The following is a 27,238-nucleotide window of genomic DNA, read 5'->3' as shown; positions in this document are numbered from 1 at the left end:
TTCAGTGTAGCACTGGAGGCCCTAATTATCACTATAAGAAAAAGATTCTACAGATAGATTATTAAAATTAACATGAGTTTTATAAGGTTCTCATGTAAAATATAAAAAAAATTTAACTGAATTTCTGTATATCAGCAAATAAAATTATTTTGAAAGGTATTAACAAAAGCATATTAGTATTAAGTACTAAAGGACAAATCAAAAGATGTACAATGCCTCTAAATAGAAATTTTAAATAACATTAAGAAAACATTCAAACTATTCAAAAGAAAGTAAATGGAGAAATACTTGATATTCATGGACTCTCATTTATAAAGATGTTAATTTTCTTCCAATTGATGTATACATTCAGGCTGTTTTCCATGGAGGGAGGAACAAACTGATACTAAAATTTAAAATTTATATTAAATAAGCCCCCTTGATCAAAACGAGGTGAGAGGAACTGCTGTACGAGATACCAAAACTTACTTTAGAGCTGCTACCATTAGCATGACATTGGCTCAAGGGAAGAGAGAGTAATGTAAGAGAATAAAGATCCTAGAAACTGATACATATAAACATGGGCACTTAATTTATAATTGTGATGATACTGAAAGCAATGGAGAAAAGATAATCTTTTAAATTGTAATGCTGGGCAACTGAATATCCATGGAGGAAAGGAAATCTGATACCATATTAAACAAATAGTACTGAGATCATAACAGTTAAAAGTATGGACAAAAATCCAACCGATCCTTACCTTGAACCATACCCCACCCCCCAAAAAAATCAGAAATGAATTATTTAGAAAATAAAAAGGTTAATTTTTGCTTACCCTTTGTTTATCCTGTATTTTAATTTTAAAAATACCACCATGCTTTTATTAATTTTAAAAATTTTAGTAGAAAAATATTTATTTAAAAATTATGTGTAAATAACTTTTAGAAAAGGTAGTTTTTTTGCAATGAACATATACAGATACTTTTCAATTTTTTTAATATATATTTTTAGATGTTGATAGACCTTTATTTACTTATTTATATGTGGTGCTGAGACTCGAACCCAGTACCTCACACATGCTACTGAGCCACAAACCCAGCCCCACTGTTCAGGTTTTTTAATGCTCTTCTCACATTGTCATCTTTTTTCCGAAAAGTAAAGGTATATCATAAACCAAAAATTTACCAATCTTGATAATGTCAAGCACCTCAAAGATAAGGGAAAATTAATTCAAGAAGGGCATATTTCAGGCAATATGCCAAAATTCAACAAAGTAAAAAACTTAATTTTAAAACTTTATTCCCTAATTAGTTCCTTTTATTTTTATGTTCTCAAAGGGCTGTCACAATATATTTTAAGTATCTTTGAAACTTTGTTTTAATGCTTTGTCATTAGGATGATCTTAAAATCTTGTTACTTGTGCAATGCAGCACATAGCCAGTATCTTTTCTTGAAACACATTAAAGTATTCTGGCCAACAGAGAGCCTACAGAATGGGAGAAAATCTTTATTACCAGTACCTCAGATAGAGCATTAATCTCCAGGATACACAAAAAACTCAGAAAACTTAACACCAAAAAACCAAATAAGTCAATCAATAAATGGAATAAGGAACTGAAAGGCACATCACAGAAGAAATATGAATGGTCAAAAAAATATATGAAAAAATGTTCAACATCTCTAGCAATTAAGAGAACTGCTAATCAAAACTATACTGAGATTCCATCTCACTTCTGTCAGAATGACAATTATCAAGAATACAAACAATAAATGTTGGCAAGGATGTGGGAAAAAAGGTTCATTTATACATTCCTGGTGGGACTCTGGAAAACAGTATGGAGATTCCTCAGAAAACTTGGAATGGAACCACCATTTGACCCAGTTATCCCACTGATCGGTTTATACCCAAAGGACTTAAAATCAGCATAATACAGTGACCCACTTCAATGTTTATAGCAGCTCAATTCACAATAGCCAAGCTATGGAACCAACCTAGGTGCCCTACAACAGACAAATGGATAAAGAAAATGTGATACACACACACACACACACACACACACACACACACACACATAAATATATATAAATTTATATATATTTATACACACATGCAATGGAATATCTCTCAGCCATAAAGAAGAATGAAATTATGGCATTTGCTGGTAAATGGATGTAACTGGAGAATATCGTGCTAAGTGAAATAAGTCAGTCCCCAAAAAACCAAAAGCAGAATGTTCTCTCTGATATGCGGACACTAACCCACCACGCTAGGAGGGGAAGGCTAGAAGCTCACTGGATTAGTCAAAGAGGAATGAAGGGAAGGGAGGGGGGATGAGAATAGAAAAAAGTAGAATGAATTGGACATATCTTTCCTATCCTTATATATGAATACACAACCAATGTAACTCCATATCATACACAACCACAAAAATGGAATCCTAAATGGAACAAGTTATCCTATGTGTGTATGTATAACATGTCAAAATATACTCTACTGTCATGTATATCCAGAAAGAACAAATTTTTAAAAAAGATGAAAATATTTTGGCCAAAAATAATAACATATTAATGCCACTGTGTTAAAACTTCATACTTTATTTTCTTTATTTTATCCCTTTTGATCTATCTGACTTTTATCCAAGAACATCATTCCTCAGGAGATCCAAGTTCTTCTGGTTGTTTCCTTTAGTGTTGTTCCCAGTTTTTCTAGTAGAGAGAGTTCCTTTAAATGCTGTTCCTCTTCATGAGGAAGAAAGGACAGTTCCATGCCTGGAACCATGACTGATGACTGAACACTAACAGGATCCACAGACACTGTTGGAGGCATGGTTAGGAACCAAAAATAGACTGCAAAATTCATTGTCTTTATTGGATATGGAAAATGAAAAACCCCAAGATAGTGTGGCCTGGGAAAGGGAATGAAAAAGAAAGCCAAACATTGACAGTTTTCATCTCTTTCAAGATAAATCCTTTTCAGATGCTGACCACAGGCGGGGAGAAAGTGTTCATCAAACCTAGAATGAGTCTCTAGGAAACACTAATCTCTTCCAAGATAACTCCTCTCTGGGTGCTGCCACTGACCCCCAACCCAACAACTCAACTCTCCGAGTGCCCAAACTGACATGCCCAATAAATCACCTCCCAGTATAACTTATATAAGCCTAGTCCCTTTCTTTGTTCTGTGGCTCATTTTCTACCAGGAAAGTGGGTCCAGTGGCATCACCCGTCCCTGCATCCTCTGTTCCTGTGTGAAACTTCTTCCTGAATAAAACAGCTGATTTGTGAAGTTTGCGTCCATCCCTGTCTTTATTGTGCTAACAGTCTTTTCTGTATGTCCTTTAGTCTGTTGAAGCCTTGTATATTCTTCAAGTGAAACATCTTGTCTATTTAACATCTGATTTTCTAATTCTCTTTGCCTTCCAGACTTCCACTTTCGCCTGCAGTCTCTTCAATTTGTTTTCATAAAGAGATTTTCTCTTTTTCTGAGCAACTGCAGCTCACTCTAGTTTCACTTTAGCTTGATTATACTTTTCTTCTCTCATGAAGCTCATACTTTTCTTCTAACTACTGTATCTATTTTTCTTCCAATATCTTTTCAACATCTAGTTGCACTTTTTCAATTTGACTTCTTCAACTTCAGCATTCATATTTTAATCTCTTCTCCACCTTTTCCTTCAGCATTTGGTTTAAATTCAGCAAGTCATTCTCTTTCTGTGTCAGTGACGTCACATGGATCTGCAAACTACTGATTTGCTATTTCTGATCTGAATTTTCATTTTTTTTTCTCTGCATTTTCAATATTCTTCCTTGGTAGCTTGTATTTTACATATTAATTCATGATCCTTCTCTACCTAGAGCACTCTCTCCCTGGTATTCAACAGTTGATTTGAGAATTTCACTGTAATGCATTCAGTTCACTTTGATCTTATTCCTTTCTCTTTCAGCTCACTCTTAGCTTGATTCTGTTAATTCCAGTTTGATTCTGTTAATTCTAGTTTGTTTCAATGCTTAACCTTACTAGGCAATGTATTTATTTTGTGAAGTTTGCATCTATCCCAGTCTTTATTGTGCTAACAGTTTTAGGCAATTTGCTGATTTAAAAGGTATTTTGTTCCTTGCTTGATTGTAGCTTTTTCCAAATGTTCAGCCTATAGCTTAATTGTTTCTCAGTTTCCAGGGGTCTGACTGTAGCATGCATCTTCTCCAACTATTGCACCTGTATTCACCTGAGTACCAGAATTCTCTGTTTCAGAAAGGCCCTTAATTCTGCTACTTCAGCTTCTAAAACTTAATTTCTGAGACAAATGAACTTTTCCTAGCACAAGTTGCTCCATTCAATTTGCTGTCTCTTGTGAGATCAGTACTGCACAGCTGGTTAGACCATTTTTTATCTTTTCCTAGTCTTGTGATTTCTGATTCATATTTTGTATTTTTTTTCTGAAATATGGATATATTCTTCCTTCTTGTGTTCAAATTCTGATGTGAGAATGTGTGTTCAAAGCAAAGCTTATTACATCAGCTCTACACTCTTCCACTCCTTCATCCAGATTCCCTAAATGCTGTCAATATTGGCATTTCTAATTCCTGTTGTATTTGGGCTCTTAACAGTAACAATTTTGGGGGAATTAATACCCTGTGTGTTCAACTCTCAGAGTCTGATAAGTAGTTTTATGATGCTTACATTGTAACCTTTCATCAATAAACATCTTTTGGAACTCAAGATACAGAACTCCATCAGGTAGAAAAGTGTTGGAATTACTGTCCACCTTGGTAAGTAAGCTTACAGTCACATAAAAATAAATTGTGGCTTTCCTATTGTTTTAGTATTTTTTTTCAGTAGCATTTCCCATTTATTTCTTGGTGAGGCAGAATCTCAGGAGGTCAAATTATACCAGACTCACACAAGGTCCAAGCTCAATGCACCTGAAACTTACTGACAAAGGGTTTCTGGATGTGAGCACCCACTCATAGTTGGTGAAAGCTATGGGGCTGAGGACTATGGAGCTGATCCAACTCTCCAACTTGGGACAGGTTTCCATGGCCCTCATGTGGGCTGCAGAGCTGGAGGACGGTCGAGCCGGATCCTTGGGCTCCCAACTTGGGGAAATCTTGAGTCTCCCAGGAGAGCCCCGAGGGGGCCCCTAAAAGCCCTGCTCTTTCTCTTTGAGAGTGTGGGGTGATCCAGATGTCACCCTCAACCCACTACCCGTCCTCTGGCTTTTAGAAGTCAATGCACAATATTACTACAAAGAAAATAATTTCTTCAACACAACACACAAAGTACTAGTCATAAAGGAAAAGACTAAATCACTTAACCACATCAAATTTAAGAACAAACTAAAAAAAAAGCAACATGTCCCAAATTCAGAGTAGATATCTGTGATATTTAAAAATGATAAACTATTACACACCCAGAATACTCTAAGAAACTAGTAAGGAAAAGAATCTAAGAGAAAAGTGGCCAGATATGGACATATAACTTTACAGAAAAGGAAAAGTGAAATTGCTGAGCAGTTGACAAGAAATTCAACCTCTCTGGTAATCAGGGAAGTACAAATTTAATCCACAATTGCATCCCATTTCGTATTCACCAGATTTGGAAAAATTAAAATGACACACAATACCAAGTATTGGTGAGAATATACAGTAATATGAACTTTCATACTACTGATAAATGTGGACTTACATATTTTGGAGGAAATGTGGCATTGACTGGTTGAAGATGGATCTATCAAACATCAACACTACTTTGAAGTATAAACTCTAGAAAATCTCTTTTACATGTATGTCTAGAAATAGGTATGGGGATATTTGAGTAGCACTCTTTGTAACTAAAAACACAAAAGAACAAAAACATACCAACCAGGAACCACCAAAATATTCATTAAAATAATACATCATGATATATTCATACAATGGAATATATAAAAATTAAAGCAACATTTTATATCTCACAAAAACTGAAAACAGCCAAGTTATTAAGACTATACATATTGAACATTTATATAAAGTTAAAAGGGTGCTAAAAAATGAAAAAAGTTAAAAGGATGCAAAACTAAATAATATGTTATTTAGAGATATAGTCATTTTTGATAAAACTATTCATTTTGTTAAAACAAGAGAACAAATTATAAAATGAGAAAATTCAGGATGCTGGTCACCTCCAAAGGCAGGGAGGGAGATAAGTCAGAGAAGGCTACCTGGGGAAGGGATCTCAAATAATGCTCATATCTTAAGTTGGTAAATTACTTTTTTTTTTTTTTTTGAAAACTAGGAATTGAACCCAGGAATGCTTAACCACTGGGTCACATTCCCAGCCCTATTTTGTATTTTATTTAGAGACAGGGCCTCACTGAGTTGCTTAGGGCCTCACTAAGTTGCTGAGGTTGGCTTTGAATTCATGATTCTCCTACCTCAGCATTCCAAACCACGAGGATTACAGGTGTGCCCCACCATGCCTGGTTCTTACTATTCTTTAACAGCAAATGTTATAAGTATTATTTCTAATCTATTCAATATTTAATGAAGAAAGTTTTAAAAGACAAAACCCAAAAACATAAAAAGTTAACACACAGAAAAATGTTTGTTGTTTTAGTAATGAAGAGAACTAAAGTACCATTTAAAATTGATTAACTAAAGATGCTGCATTTATATAGCATAAATTAAAGCAAGGTATGCCAAGGCTAGCACACTTGCTCTCTTGGCACTGTTAATACTGAGAAACTTTTTGAAACATACTATATGTTAAGTGCCAATAAAAATGTTCATGTATTTTGGCTTAGTAATTCCATGATTAGAAATTTTTTGAAGCATTTTATTTTTACTCATACATTTAATTCTCTTAATTCTCAGAGGTAGGTTCTCTACCCCTGTTTTAAAAGAAGGAAATTAAGACAAAGGGGTTAACTAATTTGTCTGACTTATATGGGAGGAAGGCAGAAAAACTGGAATTTAAACTGGAAAACCATGATAGAAATTTTAATTCAGCCAGGTGAGGTGGTGTCCATCTGTAATCCCAGCGACTCAGGGGGCTGATGCAGAGGATGTCTCAGCAATTTAGTGAGGCCCTAAGCAACTTAGTGAGACTCTGTCTCCTGAATGCCCCTGGGTTCAAAACAGAAAAAGAAATTTTAATTCAACAATATCAACAAAAAAGATCCTTTGTGGTATAAACTATTCCACATTCAACATGAAAACTTAAAAAAATAGGAACATATGCCAGGCACAGGGGCACATGCCTATAATCCCAACAACTCAGGAGGCTGAGGCAGGAGGATCATGAGTTCAAAGTCAGCCTCAGCAACTTAGTGAGGTCCTGTGCAACTCAGTGAGACCCTGTCTCTAAATAAGGACTCAGTGGTTAAGTGCCTGAATACAATCCCTGGTACCAAAAAAAAAAAAAAAAAAAGAGTATATAAAATTAAATTAATTTGAGGAAATAATATAGCCATTAGAATAACTGTATTAACTTTAATTGAAGAATAAGAATTTAAGATTATATGTATATCACGACTTAATTATGGTAAAATATATATATGTATATTGGCATAAAAATCAGTGGCAACATGGAAAAAATGTGGTTTTGGCCATAACTTCTTTGTAAAGTCTATTTGTAGTTTTGTTTTTCTACTTTTTGCCTTTTTTAAAATTTACAAATAGAAAACTTCCTCAACAGTCAAAATAACACTTAAGGAGATCTGTTGACTACAGGAATTCATTACTCCAAAGTAAATATATATACAAAAAACATATATTTAAAATTATAGATGTGTTAAAATATTCCAAAACAACAGCAAGCAAAAAAGGTATCTCTTACTAAATGTCTATGTCTTAATGAAGTATGTATTGTTCCATGAATGCCTTGCTCGCAAAGACAGCAGAATTTTTTTTGTTGTTGTTAATGTTGTATTAAACCTCCAAAATAATAAAATTAATGCTAGAAATCAGTCAATTCTATAGTGGCAAACACGTTTCTTTATCAACAGGTCATCTGTTCCTTTAATCAATCCTATGAGGCCATCTACCTTAATAGTCATATTACAGAATTAATATCAAACTCAAAAGCTTCTGCGCAGTAAAAGAAACAATCAACAGAGTGAAGAGACAACCTGCAGAATGGAAGGGAATATTTGCAAACTATACATCTGACATGGAATTAATATCCAGAATATGTAAGAAATTAAAAAATTCAGTAGCAAACAAACAAACCTGATTTAAAGATGGGCAACAGACCTAAATACTTGTCTCAAAAAATATAAAAAATATGGCCAATAAATAAATACATGAAAAAATGTTTAATATTATTAATCTATAAGGAAATGCAAATTGAGACCAAAATGAGATATTATCTTATCCTGGTAAGAATGGCTATCATTGAAAAGACAAAAGATAACAAGTGCTGGCAAGGATATGGAGAAAAGGGAACTCTTGCACTGTTGGTAGGAATGGAAATTATTTAAGCCTTTAAAGAAAACTATATGATTGGTCTTTAAAAAAATTAAAAATAGAAGTATCATATGATTCAGAAATCTTGTTACTGAATACATATCCAAAGGAAATGAAATAAGTTTGTCAAAGAGACATCTGCACTTTCCTGTTCACTGCAGCACTATTTACAATATCTGAGAGATGGAAACAATGTAACTGTCCACCAACTGACAGAGAAAGAAAATGTGGTACACATATACACAATAGAATGCTATTTAGCCATAACAAAGAATTGTGACAACTTGGATCAAAGTGGAAATAATTACATTAAGCAAAATAAGTTAGGCAGAGAAGGACAAGTACCACGTGATCTCATTTATGTGCAATCTAAAAATGTTGATCTCATAGAAGTTGAGAGTAGAATGATAGCTACCAGAGGTTGGGGAGAAGACGGGGGAGGGCTGGACAGGGAGAGATTGATCAAAGGGTACTAAGTTATAGTTAGATAGGAGTAAGAAGTTCTGGTGTGCTATTGCACAGTAGGGTGACTACAGATAATGTTAATGTGCTGTATACTTCAAAAAGTCAGAAGAAAGGATTTTGACTGTTTTCACCATGAAGAAATGATGACAAATACTTGAGGAAACTGATGCCCTGAGTAAGTTTATCCTGGCAACATTATACAATGTATACATGTACCCAAACATCACATAGTATCCCACAGATATGTATAATTTTAATTTTTTATGTATCAGTTAAAAATAAATTTAAGTTAAAAAATCATACTCTAAAATCTCATTTAATTGTTCCCTCTTCTGTGATCACAGTGTTAATAAAGCAGGAATTATCAAGTTGATAAATGACTATTTTTCCCTATTATTTCAAAATTCAATATTTACAACTATCTATTTATTATGTACCAAGTATTAGCCTACAAAGATTTTATTTGTGCAGAGAGTTAAGACTGCATGGCTGAAACTGTTGTCCTTAGAAAGACCTGATTACAAAACTGGCCCTCTATTAGCCTCTGAGAATTTGGATTTCAGGAGGATTCTCATTATTCCCAGAAGATAAAACTGGCTCACTGTGCCAAAATTGTTCATACAAACAGTATGGTTTATGTTGAAAATCTGTTTTACTTCTGGGAGTCTGGAATTTTGGTACACAATCAGGGACAGAGTATAGCTCTTAATAAAAACATCTGGCAGTGTGTCTAATGGGGTTCCTTTGTAGACAATATTTCACGCATGCTGTCACAACTCATTGCAGAGGAATTAGGCATACCTTATGTGACTCCACCAGTTGAAGACCCTTTGAAGTCTATACTTGGTTTCCTGTAGGCTTTACCATATGTACTTTCTCCCTTTGCTGACATTACTTTGTATCTTTTCAGTGCAATAAATCACTGCCACCAGTACAACTATGCTAAGAGTTCCCCTGGCAAATCACTGAAACTGAGGGGTGGGTTTAGGGACTTCTAATACACCTATGTAATATTTCACTGAATTTGTAAAACCTCCCTATGAGAGTTAGGTATCATTCTTTCTTTGTAGATTTTTTTGAAAGACTGAGGATCATAGAGGTAAGTTAAGTGATCCAGAAAAGAATATACACCGATAAAATCAGGATGTAAACACAAATTTTTGTCTTCCAAGTTTCTTGTTTTAACTTCCCTAAGGGAAGGGAAGAAGATATTCACATACTGAAGATTCATACTAAACAGTAGCTTTCAAGTTAGTTTAATAATAGTTTCAAGTTAAAAAATTTCCTGAGCCTTGGTTTCTCCAATCTGTAAAATATAAAACTATGGTTTTATAGAGTATAGATGTAGGAGGAATATACACTATTAAAGAACAGTAAATTCTACATGGATTGTTTATCCATGAACCACTTCCCTATATTTTTTCTCTTTTTAATAGTTAAGACCCTTATGTCAAAATGTGGCATTGGACATTCTCAATTTGAAGATCTTCATACAAGAAGCCTTGAATACCTTTTAGTAAAATCTTTAAAGCAGAGTCGCAGTTTATTATGATGTCTGAACAGCTTTGGGTCACTGGGTATTTCAGATAGGAAAACCTGAGCAACTTCCAGAGGCCCCTGCAAAATAAGAAAATAAAACAGCAAGGGAGTTTTTCTCTTCTTTAAAATCACAGAGACAGAATTAATCCAAATTATTTGAGCACTGAGAATGGTCCACTTAAGCTTAGTGCATATGTGTTTATGCCTTTATTAAAATTCTTCAGAGACAGATTTTGTTTCAGATTTCCTTAATTTCATACCTACATTCTTGCCTACTACAATTAGACTTTTTAGTTCATTATACAAAGAAACAGGGTAGGAGCTCAAGGACTAATGTGTTGATTGATGCAGTTAGCCCTGAGTTTTCTTTCTTTAATTGATCCTGCATGTATAAGTTCTCAAGCTACTACATCTCCCAATCCACTGATTATTAGATATAATTTTGCTAAGCTTCCCTCAGCATTCCAAAGGTATTCCTGACACTGGAAGTTAAATAAGATAATCCTTTGTGAATAAGTTAGATCACTTGGAGGTAAAAACCTCAAAATCATGTATATTTGGGGGGAATAAAAGCCTTTTAGTGTTTATTTAAGTTTCAGTACAGTACTTTGGCTTTATTCCTTTAATACAAAAAGTAAAAACATATTATTTAAAATCTGAAAAAAAGTGGACCAATTGTAAAATTTCATGTAATAGTGAAGTTCCAAACTTAAGTTTTTTGAAATTTTTCTATTCTTAAGATTGGGTGATGATTAAAATCATTACTAGCAAGAAATCTGAGCACACCAACTATAAGGAAATAATGGGGATGGCTTCTAAAGAGCATATGACAAAACAACCATCATATCTTGTATTCTTGTATTATTAAGATTATAATTATTTTTATATAAAATTATACAAAGTGATTCCATATCATTTAATCCCCAGAACCCACTATCAAGGAGATCTGGAGAAGACAATATCAGCAAGAATCTAAGATGGTAAAGATTACATGTGCACCTGTATACAGCTCTGAAAATGAGCCCTACTTTTTAGATAACATTCTTTCAGTACAAGTGTTTTAAAGAAAGGCATTTTAAGTGACTCAATTCCTTCTTAACAGAGTTTGTAAGAATGGCAGAATAATATAGTAGAAAAGGCAGGTATGAAAACAACAACTGAGATTATACTAAACAACTTGTGCTTTGCAATATGTCTTCATTTATAGTTTAATATCTTTTGCAATCATTTCCAACACACATCCTTTTCACTTGATTCAGCATATACTGGTGATTTTGAAAAATAATGAAATTAATCTAAGTCATACTTATAACTTAAAGCACACAGTAGTAGCAAAAAGTACTAACCTGATTCACTGTTGTGCCAACAGATCCCTGAAGTACCATCTGAAGCATCTTGGGGTCTGCTGGATCCTGATGTGTTGCAAATGCTAACTCCTGTGTCTTCTTCTGCATGTCTTCTATAGCAACTTCAATCGGTGTTAAGATGATCTGAGTAAAACAGCAATTGTCAGGTCAGTGTACTGATCAAAAACTATTTAATGAGCTTCATATAACCAATTAAAATTAGAAAAAAAGTGGACCAATTGTAAAATTTCATGTAATAGTGGAGTTCCAAACTTAAATCCCTGAACTTAAAAAAGAAAAAGAAAAAGAAACAAAAAAAGTTTTTAAAGCATAAACTGAAGATGAATTAGAGACTTAATAAAAAAGGCAAAAATGGCCAACCAGGGTAGCACATGCTTGTAATCCCAGTTGGCTCAGGAGGCTGAGGCAGGAGGATCGCAAGTTCAAAGCCAGTCTCAACAACAGCGAGGTGCTAAGCAACTCAGTGAGATCCTGTCTTTAAATAAAATATAAAAACGGGCTGGGGATGTGGCTCAGTGGTCATGTGCACCTGAGTTCAATCCCAGGTACCAAAAAACAAAACAAAACAAAAAAATGGCAAAAATAAAGACTCGAAAATGGGTGAAGTTCTAGTGTGTTAATACTATTCGAGGGATGGTACACATCTTCTGTTGCATCCATATTGTTATGACATGGCTAGACGATCTTTCACTCAATATTTTCCCCATTTATGGACTTACCTCTTCTTTGTGAGTGACATTGACTCTTGTTTTAATATAAGGAAATGCATGAGAAGTGGTTAGAATGGTCTTCCGTTTGAATTGTTCATGAAGTTCTCCATGGGCTCGACCATCTAAAGTGAAGGGTGTACAGTACATAAAACGGCGAAGATTATAATTTTTATCAAAATATGTGATTCTGTCCTTCATCTCATACGTGTCAAAGTATGGTTCCACGTAGGTAATTTGAATGTAGGCCTAGGAAAGGAAAAAGTCCGCATTTCCTCACTGCTAAATAATTTAGTATATCAAACAAAATTGCATAGAGGATATCAAAGACAAGCCCACATATGATTATAGTCTAATCAATCATACCTTGTTAGGATCTAATTTACACTTGTCTACAGGATTAGAGTCCTTGATTACTTCGACCACATCTTCTCCAAATCTTTCTCCATAAAATCCCTACAATAAAAAAAGAGAATTCCTGAGCAAAATCAAGGGATTTAGTAAGTTAATTGTCACAAAATAATTGCTTTTAAAATATTTACTTAATATTCCCATCCATGTACTTTAACACAAATAACAGAAAAATAACAATCTTTTCCAATAAGATTCCACAAGGGGTTCTTGTGGAAATAAAAAGGGAATGCAGTGCAAAAGGACAAAAGAAACTCATTATCTTTGATGTATAGGATCTTACTTTTAGTGAACTTGTTTAGGCCTGATTTCTTGCGTGCTATGGATTAATTAATGAGCACTTATTTTTATGAATGATTTAAAGTAGCATTCCATAATTTTTCAAATAAAAATGCTGACCTGTTGAAGTTTTTAGATTTAGATTTTGAAAAAGTAACACTGGGGTCAAGAAAAGTGACTTTTCCACATGATGGAAGCAGCATGGGTAATGGATAGAGCTATTTGAACGGGAAAACTAAATCTGAATGGGCAAAGACACTCCTACCCCTACCCCAAAGATAATTTTTATGATTAAGCTTGGAAATCAATATTTTCCAAGACTGACCTAGTTCTTAAAAAATTTAAAAAGTCACAGTTTGAGCCAGTTTATGAAAGTCCAGCCAGCAGTCACCAGTAACAATGTAACACTGAAGAATTAGCATCAGGGCTGGGGGTGTGTAGTTCAGCAGAATGCTTGCCTATCATGAGTTAGGCTCTAGGTTCAATCCCCAGGAATTGGGAGGTGGGGAGCAAGATGTAGGAGGTGCAGCATCATCTATAAAATAAATCCTAAAGTTCCTCTTCTCAAACTCTTCCGTGAGCACAGATCACCTGGGGATCTTGTTAAAATGCAGATTTTAAATCAGAAAATCTGTGGTGGAGTCTGAGATTCTGCAGTTAAGATAATGTCACAGATGAAGCTAAAGCTTCTAGTCTATGGACCACATTTTGAGTAGTAAGACTACAGAAAGGTGAGAAAGAATAATTTTTAACTAAAAAGATGGATTAGCTGAACAAATATGAAATCAATCATCTGTGGTGAGGAAAAAATTATAAAGATGAAAAGATTCTATTAGGTGTTTTCGAAGTGTGATTTCAGGCATTTAAATTCTAAAGATGTGCCACTGAAAATAGATTAAGTCAAGAGATAACACACTTGGGTCAGAAATTTCCTGCGGTTCTGCTTCTAGTTCCACTATCTGATGCTACTTAACTTCTTGTCTTTTTGCACAAAATGTGGATAATCCATACATTTCTCCATAGGTCATGGCAATTCCAAAGGATATAGAGTTTCTAAAATATGTGTGAAAATGGAGCTTCAAAAAAAGGTTAATAATATTGTTTTACTGTTGCCATAAAAAATTTGAAGGATTTGAAAATATTAAAAATCCTTATACTCCATAGGAGTGCTTTTTTGGCAGAAGCTGGCTTATTCAGTGATTAAATCTGGATCAGAAAATAGATTAAGAATACAAACTAAAGATGACATTTTATGAACCACCACAGCATTCACCTCCAATCTGTGAGATATCTCTGCAAGTTTGGTTATTGCAGGCTCCTTGTAAACAAATTCCTGTTCATCCAAATCCCCGAACTTGGTTCCATAAAAACCAACACGAAAATAGGTGCCAAACATCCGCTTACCATCCTAGGTTTAGGAAAATGAAGAAACTTTAATATAATCTTTTTGTTTTTTCACATTCTGCTTAGATTACTATAGTGTAAAATTTCCAAAACATTGAAAAATAAGTTTAATTAAAAATTAAAATATTTTTATTATGTTTCAAATGAAGGTAAAACAGTTTTTTTTTCATTTTTTTCCTCACAAAAATTAGACAAACAGGGCATTTACCAATGGACTAAATCACATATGGTATGTTTTTTCAGAATTTGTTCAAACTATCACATTGATTTGTTTTTTGAAGTCCATATAATCAAAATAAATCCTTATTGCAAGAAAAGATGCTTGGTATAGCATGAACTGTGTTTTAACTGTCCTATTATTTGAGTATACTAAAGCTACATTGAAAAACAACACTAACATATTTTTAAATTAGCACTATCCTTTATGTAGCTCTTTACATGTATAAAAATGAGAAAAGTTAGGAGCCAAGTATAGCATCTGTTGTAGAGTGGTCAGTAAAATGCCAAGAATCTCAAGAAGCACTAAAGCAAAAAATCTACTATCAATATCCCTCCATTGATAAAAATTTTTATATGTGGAAGAGTAACTAAAGATGAAATAGAAAGAAAATCTGTGAATGAAAGACACTAAATTTTTTTTGAGATGAGGTTATTCTAAAGCACCCAAACTACTCACTGCATGCATTAATCATATATTGATGTCTCTACACAAGCACATTTAAAGACAAATTCTTTCAATAAAGACAAATATTTGGAAGCTTTCCATGTAATTTTTACAATTAAGACAAAGCTATTTCTGAAGGATTTTGTGGCAGCTCCTATATACACAACTACACATTAAATATTTAAACTCCTCTGAATTCTCTTTCAGCTTAATTTATATTTATTTCTCCTATACAGGAAAAACCAGTGTTTATAAATAAGTTACAAATGTTATGGGTAATAAGAAAAACAGGATACTCTGACACTTAATTTACCAGTTTCACAAACCAAGAGAGAGGAGAGTATAATGACTTAAAATACCCTATATCTTTATTCAAAATAAGTATACCTGCAAAGATAAATGTTTTTGGAGCTAAAGAAACTTGAGGTTTCTAATTCAAAAATATCTCTTTGCAGTTACTTTATTTCAAAATTTAATAGACATAATATTAACTGACTTCCATAGCAAATAAAATCTCCAGGTATAGTAAAGGAATTAAAACAAAATTCTGTAGGAAGGGCAGTAGAATTAATCGGACATAACTTTTTCTATCCTCGTATTTGAATACACAACCAGGGTAACTCTGCATCATGTACAACCGCAAGAATAGGATCCTCATTAGAATAAGTTATACTCCATATATGTATAAAATGCCAAAATACACTCTACTGCCATGTACATCTAAAAAGAACAAGTAAAAAAATAGACCTAACCCCCCAAAAAATAAAAAAAAAAAATTTGATTAAAATCATTAGTAAGTCAAAGGAACAATATAATAATAGTAATTTGACAAAATCAAGAAAAGGCAGCACTTTGTGGGAAATAGTCATCTGAAAAAAGTCACTTAAAAATCTGATTGTTACTTTTAAAATAAGTCACATACATAAATAATATATATACTATACAAAACCCAAAATATTAAAATATTGTTATTCTAGCTATATTACTCAGAGGTTACTAGCTTAAAACACTATTTCAATTCTTCAATATTGTGGCCCTTTAAACATTTGAGGTTGGCATTCTGGACTTATTTCCCTTAGCTAAACTTTCCAGTTCTCAACTGATCTTCATATGACAGGAACTACAATCCTGTTGCATGTTATTAGTTTTTCAATGCTACCTTTAAAGTGTGGTATCCTAGAAATAGACACAATATTGTAGAGATGACCTGACTAGTGAAGGTATCAGTAGGCTCACTGCCTCCCTGAATCTGGACACTGAATTTTATTACTATAGCATTATAGTTTGGATGTGAAGTATCCTCCAAAGGCTTATGTGTTGGAGACTTGGTCCCACCTTGAGTGTTCAGAGGTGGGGCTTTTGGGGAGGTGATTGGATCATGAGGGTTCTGACTTCTTATGGGGAAGTGGTGGGCTGCAGAGGTGGGGCCTAGTTGGAAGAAGTAGGTCAGTCTTGCTTCTTAAGAGTCCCCAATCTCTCTCTCAAGAACATAAAAAAATGTATTCAAATCATTACAGTATAAAGCAATATATACTACAGCAAAAAGTGGTATGAAAGGAGGAAAGATTAATCTTGATGGAGCCAAGTGACAAATGAGGTTTTAGTCATAGAGTTCTTGACTCAAAAGAATTGTTCAAATGGAAGGAAGGGACATTCTAGCAGAGAGTGGAGGAAAAGAGAATCAGATAGTCATAAAATAGAACAGATGTGAGGGAAGTTATTTATTCATCCATTCAAGCATTTATTGAGTGCCTACTATGTGTCAGTAAGCTGTTCTAAACATTTATGATAAATCAGTGAACAAAAGAGACAAAGGAGATAGGGTAGGCCCCATCATGAAGGTGACATCTGAGCAAAGAGGTGAGGGAGGTTTGAGAGTTATTCACACGATTTCAGGAGGAAGAGCCTTCCAGACAAAGGAAAAGCCAGTGCAAAGGCTCTGAGACAAGAGTCTACCGAAGAACAGGAAAGTGAAGAATGTGGCTAGAGCAGAGTAAAAGTGAAAGCAGGAGAATGATAAAAGTCAGAGAAGTAACTATAAGGAGCTACTGGAATTTAAAATGAATGTGTGTGCATGTGTGTACACGAGTTGGGCAGGAAATATCAAAGGTTGAGGCTTGACAGAAAGAAATACTAAGAGTTTGGCTAACTTTATTTTCAATTTAGAAAGAGTCCTCTACTGTGAAACCACTGGTCCTATCCAGTTAACAAGAGCATTGTCATACAGTTTCATCTTCAGAAAAGACATCACTTCATTTTTATTTCTTCAGTTTTGGACCATAGGATAATAACCTGTTTTTCTTTTTAAATTACTTTCCTATAATCTAACCTATGTTTTTCTAGCATTCCCTGCCTTTACTATTAATAATTCTTTCTGAACTTTCCATCACTCCCATACTATGACTTATTCTTCCTTAGCAGTCATAGATCTCAACTTAGGAACAGAACGAATCCTAGATTTTATTATTCTAAATCTTATTAAGATTTAAAGTAACAATAATAATACTAATGATGATAAAAAATCATAGTAACAACAAAATAATGATCTTCAACATTTTTCAAGTACTTATTATGTTCTAGGTACTTACTGTTTCTAGACACTGGCTAACCCACTTCATATGTATCATATCAATTCTTATCAGAATTCTATGAGTTTGGTACCTTATCTCACTCTTCTTTATATATGAGAAAAAGTAATTTTCTCTAGATCACACTTTTATTAAGGGGTGGAGCTGGGCGTTAAACCCAATATATTTGACACCTAAATCCAAGTTCTTGATTTAGCTACGTTCCCTATATTCTATATACCAATGAAAGCTTTTAAGTATGACCTTTCAACCATCATCCTCTTCTCTGATGTCTTCCTTGAGAACTCTTGTGAGTTTTCTTGAGTAATTCACTTGAGAATTACCTCTCTGTGATTTTCCTTTCTCTGTTCTCTACTATAATTGTTTTGTCATTTTTGCATCTCCTTTCTGCATACTCCAGCATAAAATTCAAGGTGGCTTACCTATCCAACATGTTCTTCTAAGATATACCTTACTCCATTACTTATCAGAAATTCAGTTCTGTCCATTATATATAACAGTCCAGAAAAAAATAAGTCATGTCTAATATCTACATAGTAAATATTTGCTGTTTTTTTTTTTTTTTTTTTTTTTAGGGGATACTGGGGATTGAACTCAGGGGCACTCTACCACTAAGCCACATCCCCAGCTATATTTTCTCGCGATACTCCTGTTTCTTCCACAAAAACAGCACAAGGGGAAGAACAAAATCAGCAGTATGGCATCTCTCATCAGCTGCTCACTGATGGTCTATACCAATTATCAGGGAGGTAGCCACTACTAGAAAGCATCTCCTCTTATAGATGTTAAGATTCTTCCCACTTACTGTGTTTTCCTTAACTGTCTCCATATTTAACTTCACCTTCCTGAGGTAAACAATGGATGCTTTATACCTACATTAGCTTTTTTCTTTTTTAGTGTCATATTTTCCCATTAAGCTGCCTAAAAGTACTTGCTTAAGGCTTCATCCTCTCAACTTTTTAACATCTCCTTCATTTAGTGTATATTCCCCTCCCTTCTTTGAATATACTCAGCTGTTTTTAATTCTGCTCTACTTTTTATTTACTTGGATGAGTTACTTTATCTCACTCAGGTTTAGAGCAGATTAAACACTATAAAATTCAACAGAAGCCATTAGGCCAGACCTACGGCCTATTTCTGAGCACATAAAAACCAAGATACTAACTCATTTATGTTCATCCAACTCACTAATAAGAGTTAAAATATAGTCATTTTGGATGTTTCAATCTCAAAAGTTACAGTAACCAATAGTTCTTTGTTGATGTTGTAGAGAGTTTAGCTTAATAAAGCTAACCCCATCTTCTCTAGCCTTTCTGGAGACTGTAAGATGTATCTACTATGGTACGGTATTCTCTTATTAAAGAAATATGATGTAATCTTTAAAAACAAAATGAAGTGTCATGTCACTAAGTTATTAGCATTTGGGGACTGATTTTTTTAAAAAGTGCCAACTTGTATTGGTGTATTTCTGAATACAAGTTTACCACTATTTGGCAAATGGACAAATACATTTTGAAAATAAACATATGCACACAAAATATGAAATAGTTATAAAATTTTTATACAGAAGTTCAACATATCTCTTTTAAAAGTAACTAAAAATGTATCCCAGGAAAGAAATGATTTATCTTCTATTATTTCAAGAAAAATAAAAAAGGCCTGTGAGAAAAGTGAAAATAAAAGTGAACATTAAAGAACCATTAAGGAATGGAAATTGGCAGAGTAGAAAACAGCCACATGATTCCTTAAGGGTATGATTTGTTATTCTGAATATAAATACTTCACTAAATTGCTAAATATCACAACTTTTAACTCCCCCTCTCCTTCCCCATTCCCCAAAGTTTTGCCAAGTTCAACAATTTGTACCAAAGGAACATAATAAAAGCCTTCCTACAGTATATAAATTATCTTTATTGGACTTCAATTCATGAAAGCTCTAGGAGAACACTAAGAAATTAGCTGGAAAACATAGTTTTTAGAAAAAAATGAAATTACTGAGATTTTCACAGAATCATAAAGCAATATATTCACAAGATAGGAACTTACCACAATAGACAATAGTAAAAGTAGGGAGTAGGGTCAGCAACCAGGGGCAAGAGAGAAGAGAAAACAGAAAGCATTTTAATTAGGGAAATTTCAAAAACAATTAAGCAGCAAATGGTAGCAAACATATTTTTTTTAAAAAATGCAAGCATCCATTTAAGTTTTACAAGGGAAAAGCAAAAAACAAACGTGCAACAAATTTAGAAGCTACAAAGCTAAAGGTCCAGTAAAAAGTAGTGACAAAAATACAAACAAGAAAATAAAGTCTGTGCGACTTTTACCATGCAATAAACATGATGAAAGAATGGTATTAATGTCATAACCAGTGAAAATTATACCTTTCAGGGGTCGATTTAACATCAAGCAGACTAATACTAAACTGCTCAGAGGTTTCAATATATTACTATAAATTTCATTATACTATGATTTTCATTATAGGCCTAATTTTCAGCCAATTCTACTGCATGTTAGAATATCCATAAGGAACTTTATCTTTCATTGATAACCATGACAAGTCTCTTTACACATGTCTTAACTGAGACAATGACATGAAGGATTATACCTCAGGTATTAACAAAGTAATATCCATTTAATCTGGAGAATTAAAGTAGATGTAAAAGTTCTGGCTTCACTTAAAGAAAAGCAAAATGTGGGGACTATTTCAGAAACAAGAAAACTCAGTCATAACATTCATTCCATAGGCTTTCTATTTGGGTTCCAAAACAGATACTGTAATGCAAAACCAGAGAAGTCTAAGCTGTTAAGTCGACATAAAACTGACTACAAAGTGAGAGGCAAAGTAGATAGCTTTGTAAGTATGCCTAGCTTTAAATAACTCTAATCTATATTACCTAATTTTACCTTATCAAAATAAATTATGGCATAATTTACAGAATCCTTTTTTTTCAGAGAGATATAAAACAATGGTAATAAATTTTTCCTGAAAATTTCCAGGTAAGATTTAGTTTACATATAACTTTTCACAAGCCTAACTAATACATAAAAGGAAGTACCAGTAGCCTTTATTAAATACTAATATATCAAACACTGTCAGAATATAAGGTCAAATTAAATTTCAAGTTCTATCAATCTCTTTATCCCTCTCATCACAAAATTTAAATGACAAAAGTGAATTTCCTTCCTCAGCAGGGTTTAAACTCAAGGTGAAGTGACTCAAGATCAAATTAACACAATATTTCATCAATGCTGAGATGCATGTTTTTTTGCTCACGTTTTAATATCTCTGTAGTTGGTATTCATCGCTGAACTCACAGGATGTCCTGGTTTAACACACAAGTTTGGTTTTTTCTTTTCTTAAAGGCATATTAAAGTAATATCATGTCTCACAATTGATATCTTAGATTAGATAAAATACAGTACATTCTATTTATACCTCTGAGCAATAAACATAAATCGACCTCTGTAAAATGAGGTGAAACAATATGGTTAAAAAAAGAAATTTGTGTATAAATGTTGATGAAAGAAATGTTTCAAAGGATAAAAACAAACTAAAGTGATGACAAAGTAGCTCATTTACCAAAGAATCTCATTAGTGTAACATATGGATTTCCATGCACTGCCTACAACCTCTTAATAAAAAATTTCTTAAAATAACTTACAGTATTTTAACAAAAATTTCTTTGGTTAATGAATTCAGTTGATAGCAGATAGCAACAGAATGCCCACAGCTAGCAGATGTGGGTAAAGCATTGGCATAAGAAATCTGATCAAATCAATCTATTAGTGTCTTTAACTAACTAAAACATTACCTACCTCCCAGCCAGTACTCTGTATAATAAAAGTAAAAAAGGGCAAGTCATATAAAAAAAAAAACTATTTAAAAAGAAAAAAAAAAGGCCAAAGGAAGATGAATAGTGTAAGGCATCATATACCATAATTTCTTCTCAATGAATAGAAGATAACAAGATATTTAAAACAGCATGTTCTTTCACTTAAGATCTATAATAATATTACAGATTGCTTGTTCAAAACCTAGAAGTTATAATATTGCCTTTTAAAACTTGAAACTTTTGAAGTGAAAAGTGCAAAATACTTTTTAAAAGTTAAAGTACACATTTTGGGGAAAGAAAACCAGATGCTTGTTCCATTTATGTGTCTAAATTAGATCCCCAACTACGGTGAGCTGTACTTCACTGAAATATCCAGGTTAAATTGGAATACAAATTGCAATTTTGCTCAAATGCCACTGACATAAATGGATGAAATTTCTTGGAAACAACTAGCTCTAGATGTTCCAGACTTGACATCTACAATTTATAATTTATAGCTCTAGAAACTGGGGTGAGGTTCCTTCCTTAGTATAGGTACAACTGATTATAAAAGACTCACCTGTTATGATCATGAAGCCTAATCAAAATTTTGCAACTTCAATATTTTAGTAAATAACAGAATCCTGGCTTAACAGGATTAGCAGCCCTATGTTATTTTCAGATCATACTGACTCATTCATAACTGCTTAGCCCATGGTAAGAAAGAGAAGGCCAAGCTGACAGACAATAAAGTAGGACTAGTACTGAAAAAGGATAATCTCTACTCTACCTCCTTTGTAGAGGATGGCAGCAGCAGGTTAACAGCATGGGTAGCACAGGCAAGGGAACAGAAAAGTGGAAACTGGAGAAGGCTCAACAGGACATTTTAGAGTATTTCAATGGAGCCAAGAGCCAAGAATTTAGTTTCAAGAAAATAAATTGCTAGTAGTCTATTTCATTTTAAAACCATACTTAATTTGATTTCAATTTTGGTGATAACATGGGGATTACATGATGAACTATAAAATACTAAAATCATACTGTTATAATTAAATTACAAAGGCCCATTTTGTTCACTGTTTTCACTAAGTATTATTTTTATATTACAAATATATCAAAGGATGATAATGTAAACATCAAGGAAGATCAAGTTCAGTTGCAGTTATGAAAAGTATTAGAAGTTTATTACAGTTTCACATTGTTGAATAAAAAATTAAACCTAGAAACTTTTTTGGCAGCAAAGGAATAAATACCAGTTTAAAAATCAGATTCGATTATACTTACATTGTGAAACAGAAAATAATATTTTTAAAAACTTGCTAACAAATATTTTTATTTATTTACTTATTTATTTTTGGTACCAGGGATTGAACCCAGAGGAGTATACCCACTGTGCCACAACTTCATCCCTTTTTATTTTTTTATTTTGAGACAGGGCCTTGCTAAATTGCTGAGGCCAGCTTTGAACTTGTGATCCTTGTACTTCAGCCTCCCAAGCTGCTGGAATTACGGTGTGTGTTCCCATGCCTGGCCTACTAATTTATTTTTAAAAAATGAAATAAAAGCAAAAACAAAAACTTATGTGTAAAGTCATAATGATCATCATCCACTTTAGGCAAATTCACTTTTTGTTAGTCTTGCTTTAGCCATTAACCATCATTTTAGTGCTCATTGTAACCTGATTAAAATGATCACTTCATGGAATTCAGTTTGACATCAGAACACTAAGGCTTCTACACAGTCTTCTCTGCTTATACTAAAGCTAGAAATTAGAATCATTACCTGATGAACAATTTTGCTGAATGCTTCTTGAAGTTTACCATGAATCGTGGATAGTTTCTTTGCATCCCGATTAGCTTCATGAATAGGAATAAGTACTTTGTAAACCTCATTAACTGCTTCATACATGCCAGCCTATAAAATAATGTTTATAAGACATTGGTTTTTTATATTAATAAGAAAATAATTATGATTTATACATTCATAATTTCTTCCGAGAATACCACTGAAGCTTTTCCAATAGGACATAAAAATAAACATTAATTTTTAGTTGTATTAAAGTACAACAAAAGAATTTTACACAATGTATATAGATATGTATGCATGTATATACACACATATATATGCATATTTATGTTTGTATATAATTTGAATTGGACATTCTTATTTTATTTATTCCATAATTACTTCACTAAGGTAACTATGTGTATATACTTGCTTAAAAAGCATAAAAACTTTTGTAGGAACTAATTCTGAGCAGAGGAATAAAAAATATTCAATTATTATACTGGTATTATACTGACAACCTAATTCTCCTATAAATCTGATAATGTGGGTCCTCCTGGGAAATTAAAACCATTTACTTCTCAAAAATACTAAGTTTACATAAAGAATCTCCTATAGAAAAATCTTCAAACAATTTGATCTTTAACAAAATATGAGAGGGTTTTGAGTCACCAGATTTTCTTCCACTAGGAGCTAGTTAGCCACTGGTTGGCCACTGGTTGATCTGGTTATAATCAGAGTGGGAGACAAGATGTGTCTGTACTGCTGTTTCATCCCTTATCCTTAAAAATGGATTGGTACTGTACAGAGAAGATGAAGATGTTTTCTAAAAGCACTTGATGAGTTCTCATTGTTTCACAGATCAGCAAGCATACTCTCCCAAGGAAATAAACATGTGGTCTTTCTATTTCCTAGTCAGTTCGCAGAAGTATATTTAAGCAATAATATAGCTAATAGTGAAATATGTAATTAAAATGTCCAGTAGTAATCTAAATTAAAATCAAACAGATTAACTGAAAAAGAATGGAATTCATAATTATGCAACATGTAATTATGTGTATAAAATATATAGTTAGATACAAAAAGAATGAAATTACATATAAGCACAAAGTATCTGTAATATAGGTCATTGTCACCCAATCTAAATGCACTACTGTAAATTATTAAAATTACACACACAAAACATATAGTTATGTTTCCTGAAATATTCTATCAATAGCAAAAAAGATTTCTCCCATGCTAATTCATACTAGTCTAGGGGAGGAACTGAACAGTCAAGGTTCTTAGAGGCAAGACATTTATACTCTTAAGACTAACACTATTACACTTTATTCATTTATTTACTGATTTTTGTGGTTCTGGGGATTGAACTGGGGGCAGTCTACCACTGAGCTACATCCCCTGTCCTTTTTATTTTTTATTTTAAGATAGGGTCTTGCTAAGTTACTGAGGCTGACCTGGTACTTGCAATTCTCCTGCCTCTGCTCCTGGAGTAGCTGGGATTACAGTTGTGTGCCACCATGCCCAATTTCATTACATTAATACATTCCTTTTTTTTTTTTTTTAACTCATCTAATCCTAATAACAATCCTGTGAGGTAGGTACTATACTTAATGTATTTAATAGGTAAGAAAAGTTAGACATCCATAGATTAATTTGTATCATGAAGTAATACAAGTAAGTAGCAGAGTTAGGAATTGAATGTTGGCAATGTGCCTTCTAAATCTGTGTCATTAGCCAATATATTTCAGAATAGGGCTAAGGCCTGGAGAAGAAATAACCCATTCCCAATCAGGAAGCAGAGCAGCTCTGCATGTTACCTCAATCTTCCCTCTTACTCTATCATGAACCTCAGTATCTTCTAAATCTTGGTGCTGAGACACTGAACTCTAAGCAGAAAAAACAGAAAGCATCTAAACTTATCTACATGGCTCAGGAAGGCAAGCAAGATTTGGCTCTTTTCCTTCTATAAACATCCCACCTGGGCTCCACCTTATTGCTTCAATTCTTCGCATACAGATGGGAGAAGATAAGGTTATAGCAATAGTAGAGTAGTCAGGCAAGGGACTCCGAATACAGTTTAGAAAGCTGGAACAGGTAAGTTCCAAGCCGCCCAAATCTACCTAATAAGGCTAGTATCCAGCCAATGGGATGGGATGGATGGGTGGCCATAATTTTCTGCTCACCTAGGCAATGCCCAACAAACTGGAAAGAAGAGTCTCCATTTCACCCTATACAAGCTCCACTTATACAGCCATGTTAGACTACTCAAGTAGAACTTAAATTACCCAGGGAAATTTTGTTTTATTTTATCTGTTGCGAACTACATGCTTGTTCATAAACATACAAATGAAAAACACTGGGGTAAGTGACATTATTAAAAACCCAAAGGAGTAAGCAATGATGAATCTAGAAAGAAAATCTGTTTCTACATGCTAAATGTATTTGGAGGAAATTATTTTAAAGGAAAGGCAAGATTACAAGGCAGAGAGAATAAATATACATGTCACTGATAATGAGGAGGTATGAAACTGTGGAAAGAGAATGAACAAGAGTCATCTACCATAGAGAAAGAAGCAGCTGCTTGTTCCAGTAATCCCACAAGTCCTGACTCAGTAAAGTACTTTCCAGAGCAGATACCTTCTTCATCTGGAGATACCACATCATCTGAGACTGCAGATTCTTCCAAAACATTAGATGAAATATTCTAGAGGAAAAAAATGAAAACAATTTGCAAAATGGAATTAATTTTGTGTACATGAAAGATGTACACAAAGTAACTGAAGGTGAAATATGATTGTCAGCTTAGGTTAAAAAAAAAAAAAAAAGGAAGGGCTAGTGACATAGTTCAGAGTAGTAGAGTACTTGCCTAGCATGTGTAAGGCTTTGGGTTTAACTCTGAATGCTAGAAAATAAAAGAGTAAACAAAAGACTTTCTGTTTTTGAAGATGACAATAAAATGGCAATGCTACTGCTAGACAACTTTGCCCTCAATAAAAAGGTATGAGAAAAAAGATTAAGAAAAATCATGGGCTAAAGACTTAGGACATTTAAAAGGACTTATATAGTCTTTCTTCTTGATTTAGCTGATCTCAAAGCTCTCTGTAAGGGAAATTCAAGTACAAAAATGGTCTCTCGGTGGCTAGGGATACAGCTCAGTTGGCAGAGTGCTTGCCTCACAAGCACAAGACCATGGGTTCAATCCCCAGCAGGGCGGGGGGTTGGGGGGAAGTCTCTCAGCTTGGGCAGGTATAATTAAAGCCCTCTTACCCAATAAAATTAGAATCTGTCATTGTTTCTAAAAAGCAAGGCATGATACATACCTTACCTATTTTAATATAAACACTTACTGTAGATGTACACTCATTTATCAACTTTTGAAGTAGGTTCAAGGCCTTTTCTTTACATATGGGTATCCAAATCAGAATTTTATGCAGTCTCTTAAGTAAAGAGTAAAAACTTGAATTTGAAGATAATCAAATTATCCTAGATTTTTAGGAGATTTTCCTTCAATCTTTTATTTGTCTGGTCCAAACTTAATTCAATAGTAATTACTTTAGAGGTTCACCTTTACTGAATCTTTGCAAAACATTCAATTTAGTTTTCAGACAAATACATTTCTGCATTCTAATATCATCAGAAGATATAACACTTAATTAAAATTTTGTAATATCTTAAACCTGTCTTAACAGGTTTTGAAGGAAGACAAAACATAACGGACTCTCCTCTCCCCCACTTTTTTTTTTTTTTTGGCAATAATAGGGAACTGAATTCAGGATAGTCTAGTACTGAG

The 27,238-nt window shown here is 33.5% G+C and overlaps 1 protein-coding gene and 1 pseudogene across 8 annotated transcripts in view; both read right to left on the bottom strand.

Annotated features, from left to right (window-relative positions):
• Dock7 (dedicator of cytokinesis 7) overlaps positions 1-27,238 on the bottom strand; it is a 226,457-nt gene that overhangs the window by 4,742 nt on the left and 194,477 nt on the right. For 4 of the 8 annotated variants that reach the window (XM_047552901.1, XM_047552908.1, XM_047552860.1 and 1 more), the window contains 8 exons: positions 26,009-26,152; positions 23,443-23,574; positions 21,665-21,679; positions 14,466-14,591; positions 12,869-12,958; positions 12,515-12,751; positions 11,775-11,918; positions 10,400-10,506 (listed from right to left, as the gene is read on the bottom strand). In XM_047552901.1, the coding sequence (XP_047408857.1) occupies positions 10,400-10,506; positions 11,775-11,918; positions 12,515-12,751; positions 12,869-12,958; positions 14,466-14,591; positions 21,665-21,679; positions 23,443-23,574; positions 26,009-26,152 (995 nt within the window). Of the gene's footprint in view, positions 1-10,399; positions 10,507-11,774; positions 11,919-12,514; positions 12,752-12,868; positions 12,959-14,465; positions 14,601-21,664; positions 21,680-23,442; positions 23,575-26,008; positions 26,153-27,238 lie in introns of all 8 variants that reach the window. The other 4 variants (XM_047552916.1, XM_047552869.1, XM_047552890.1 and 1 more) reach the window with 2 other exon arrangements.
• Positions 3,931-5,018, bottom strand: LOC124990236 (centrosomal protein of 83 kDa-like; annotated as a pseudogene).

This window comes from Sciurus carolinensis, chromosome 1 (genome assembly GCF_902686445.1).
Source record: "Sciurus carolinensis chromosome 1, mSciCar1.2, whole genome shotgun sequence".
Classification (NCBI taxonomy): Eukaryota; Metazoa; Chordata; class Mammalia; order Rodentia; family Sciuridae; genus Sciurus; species Sciurus carolinensis.
Note: the sequence above shows the minus strand (reverse complement) of the source record. Positions and strands in the feature narration are given on the sequence as shown.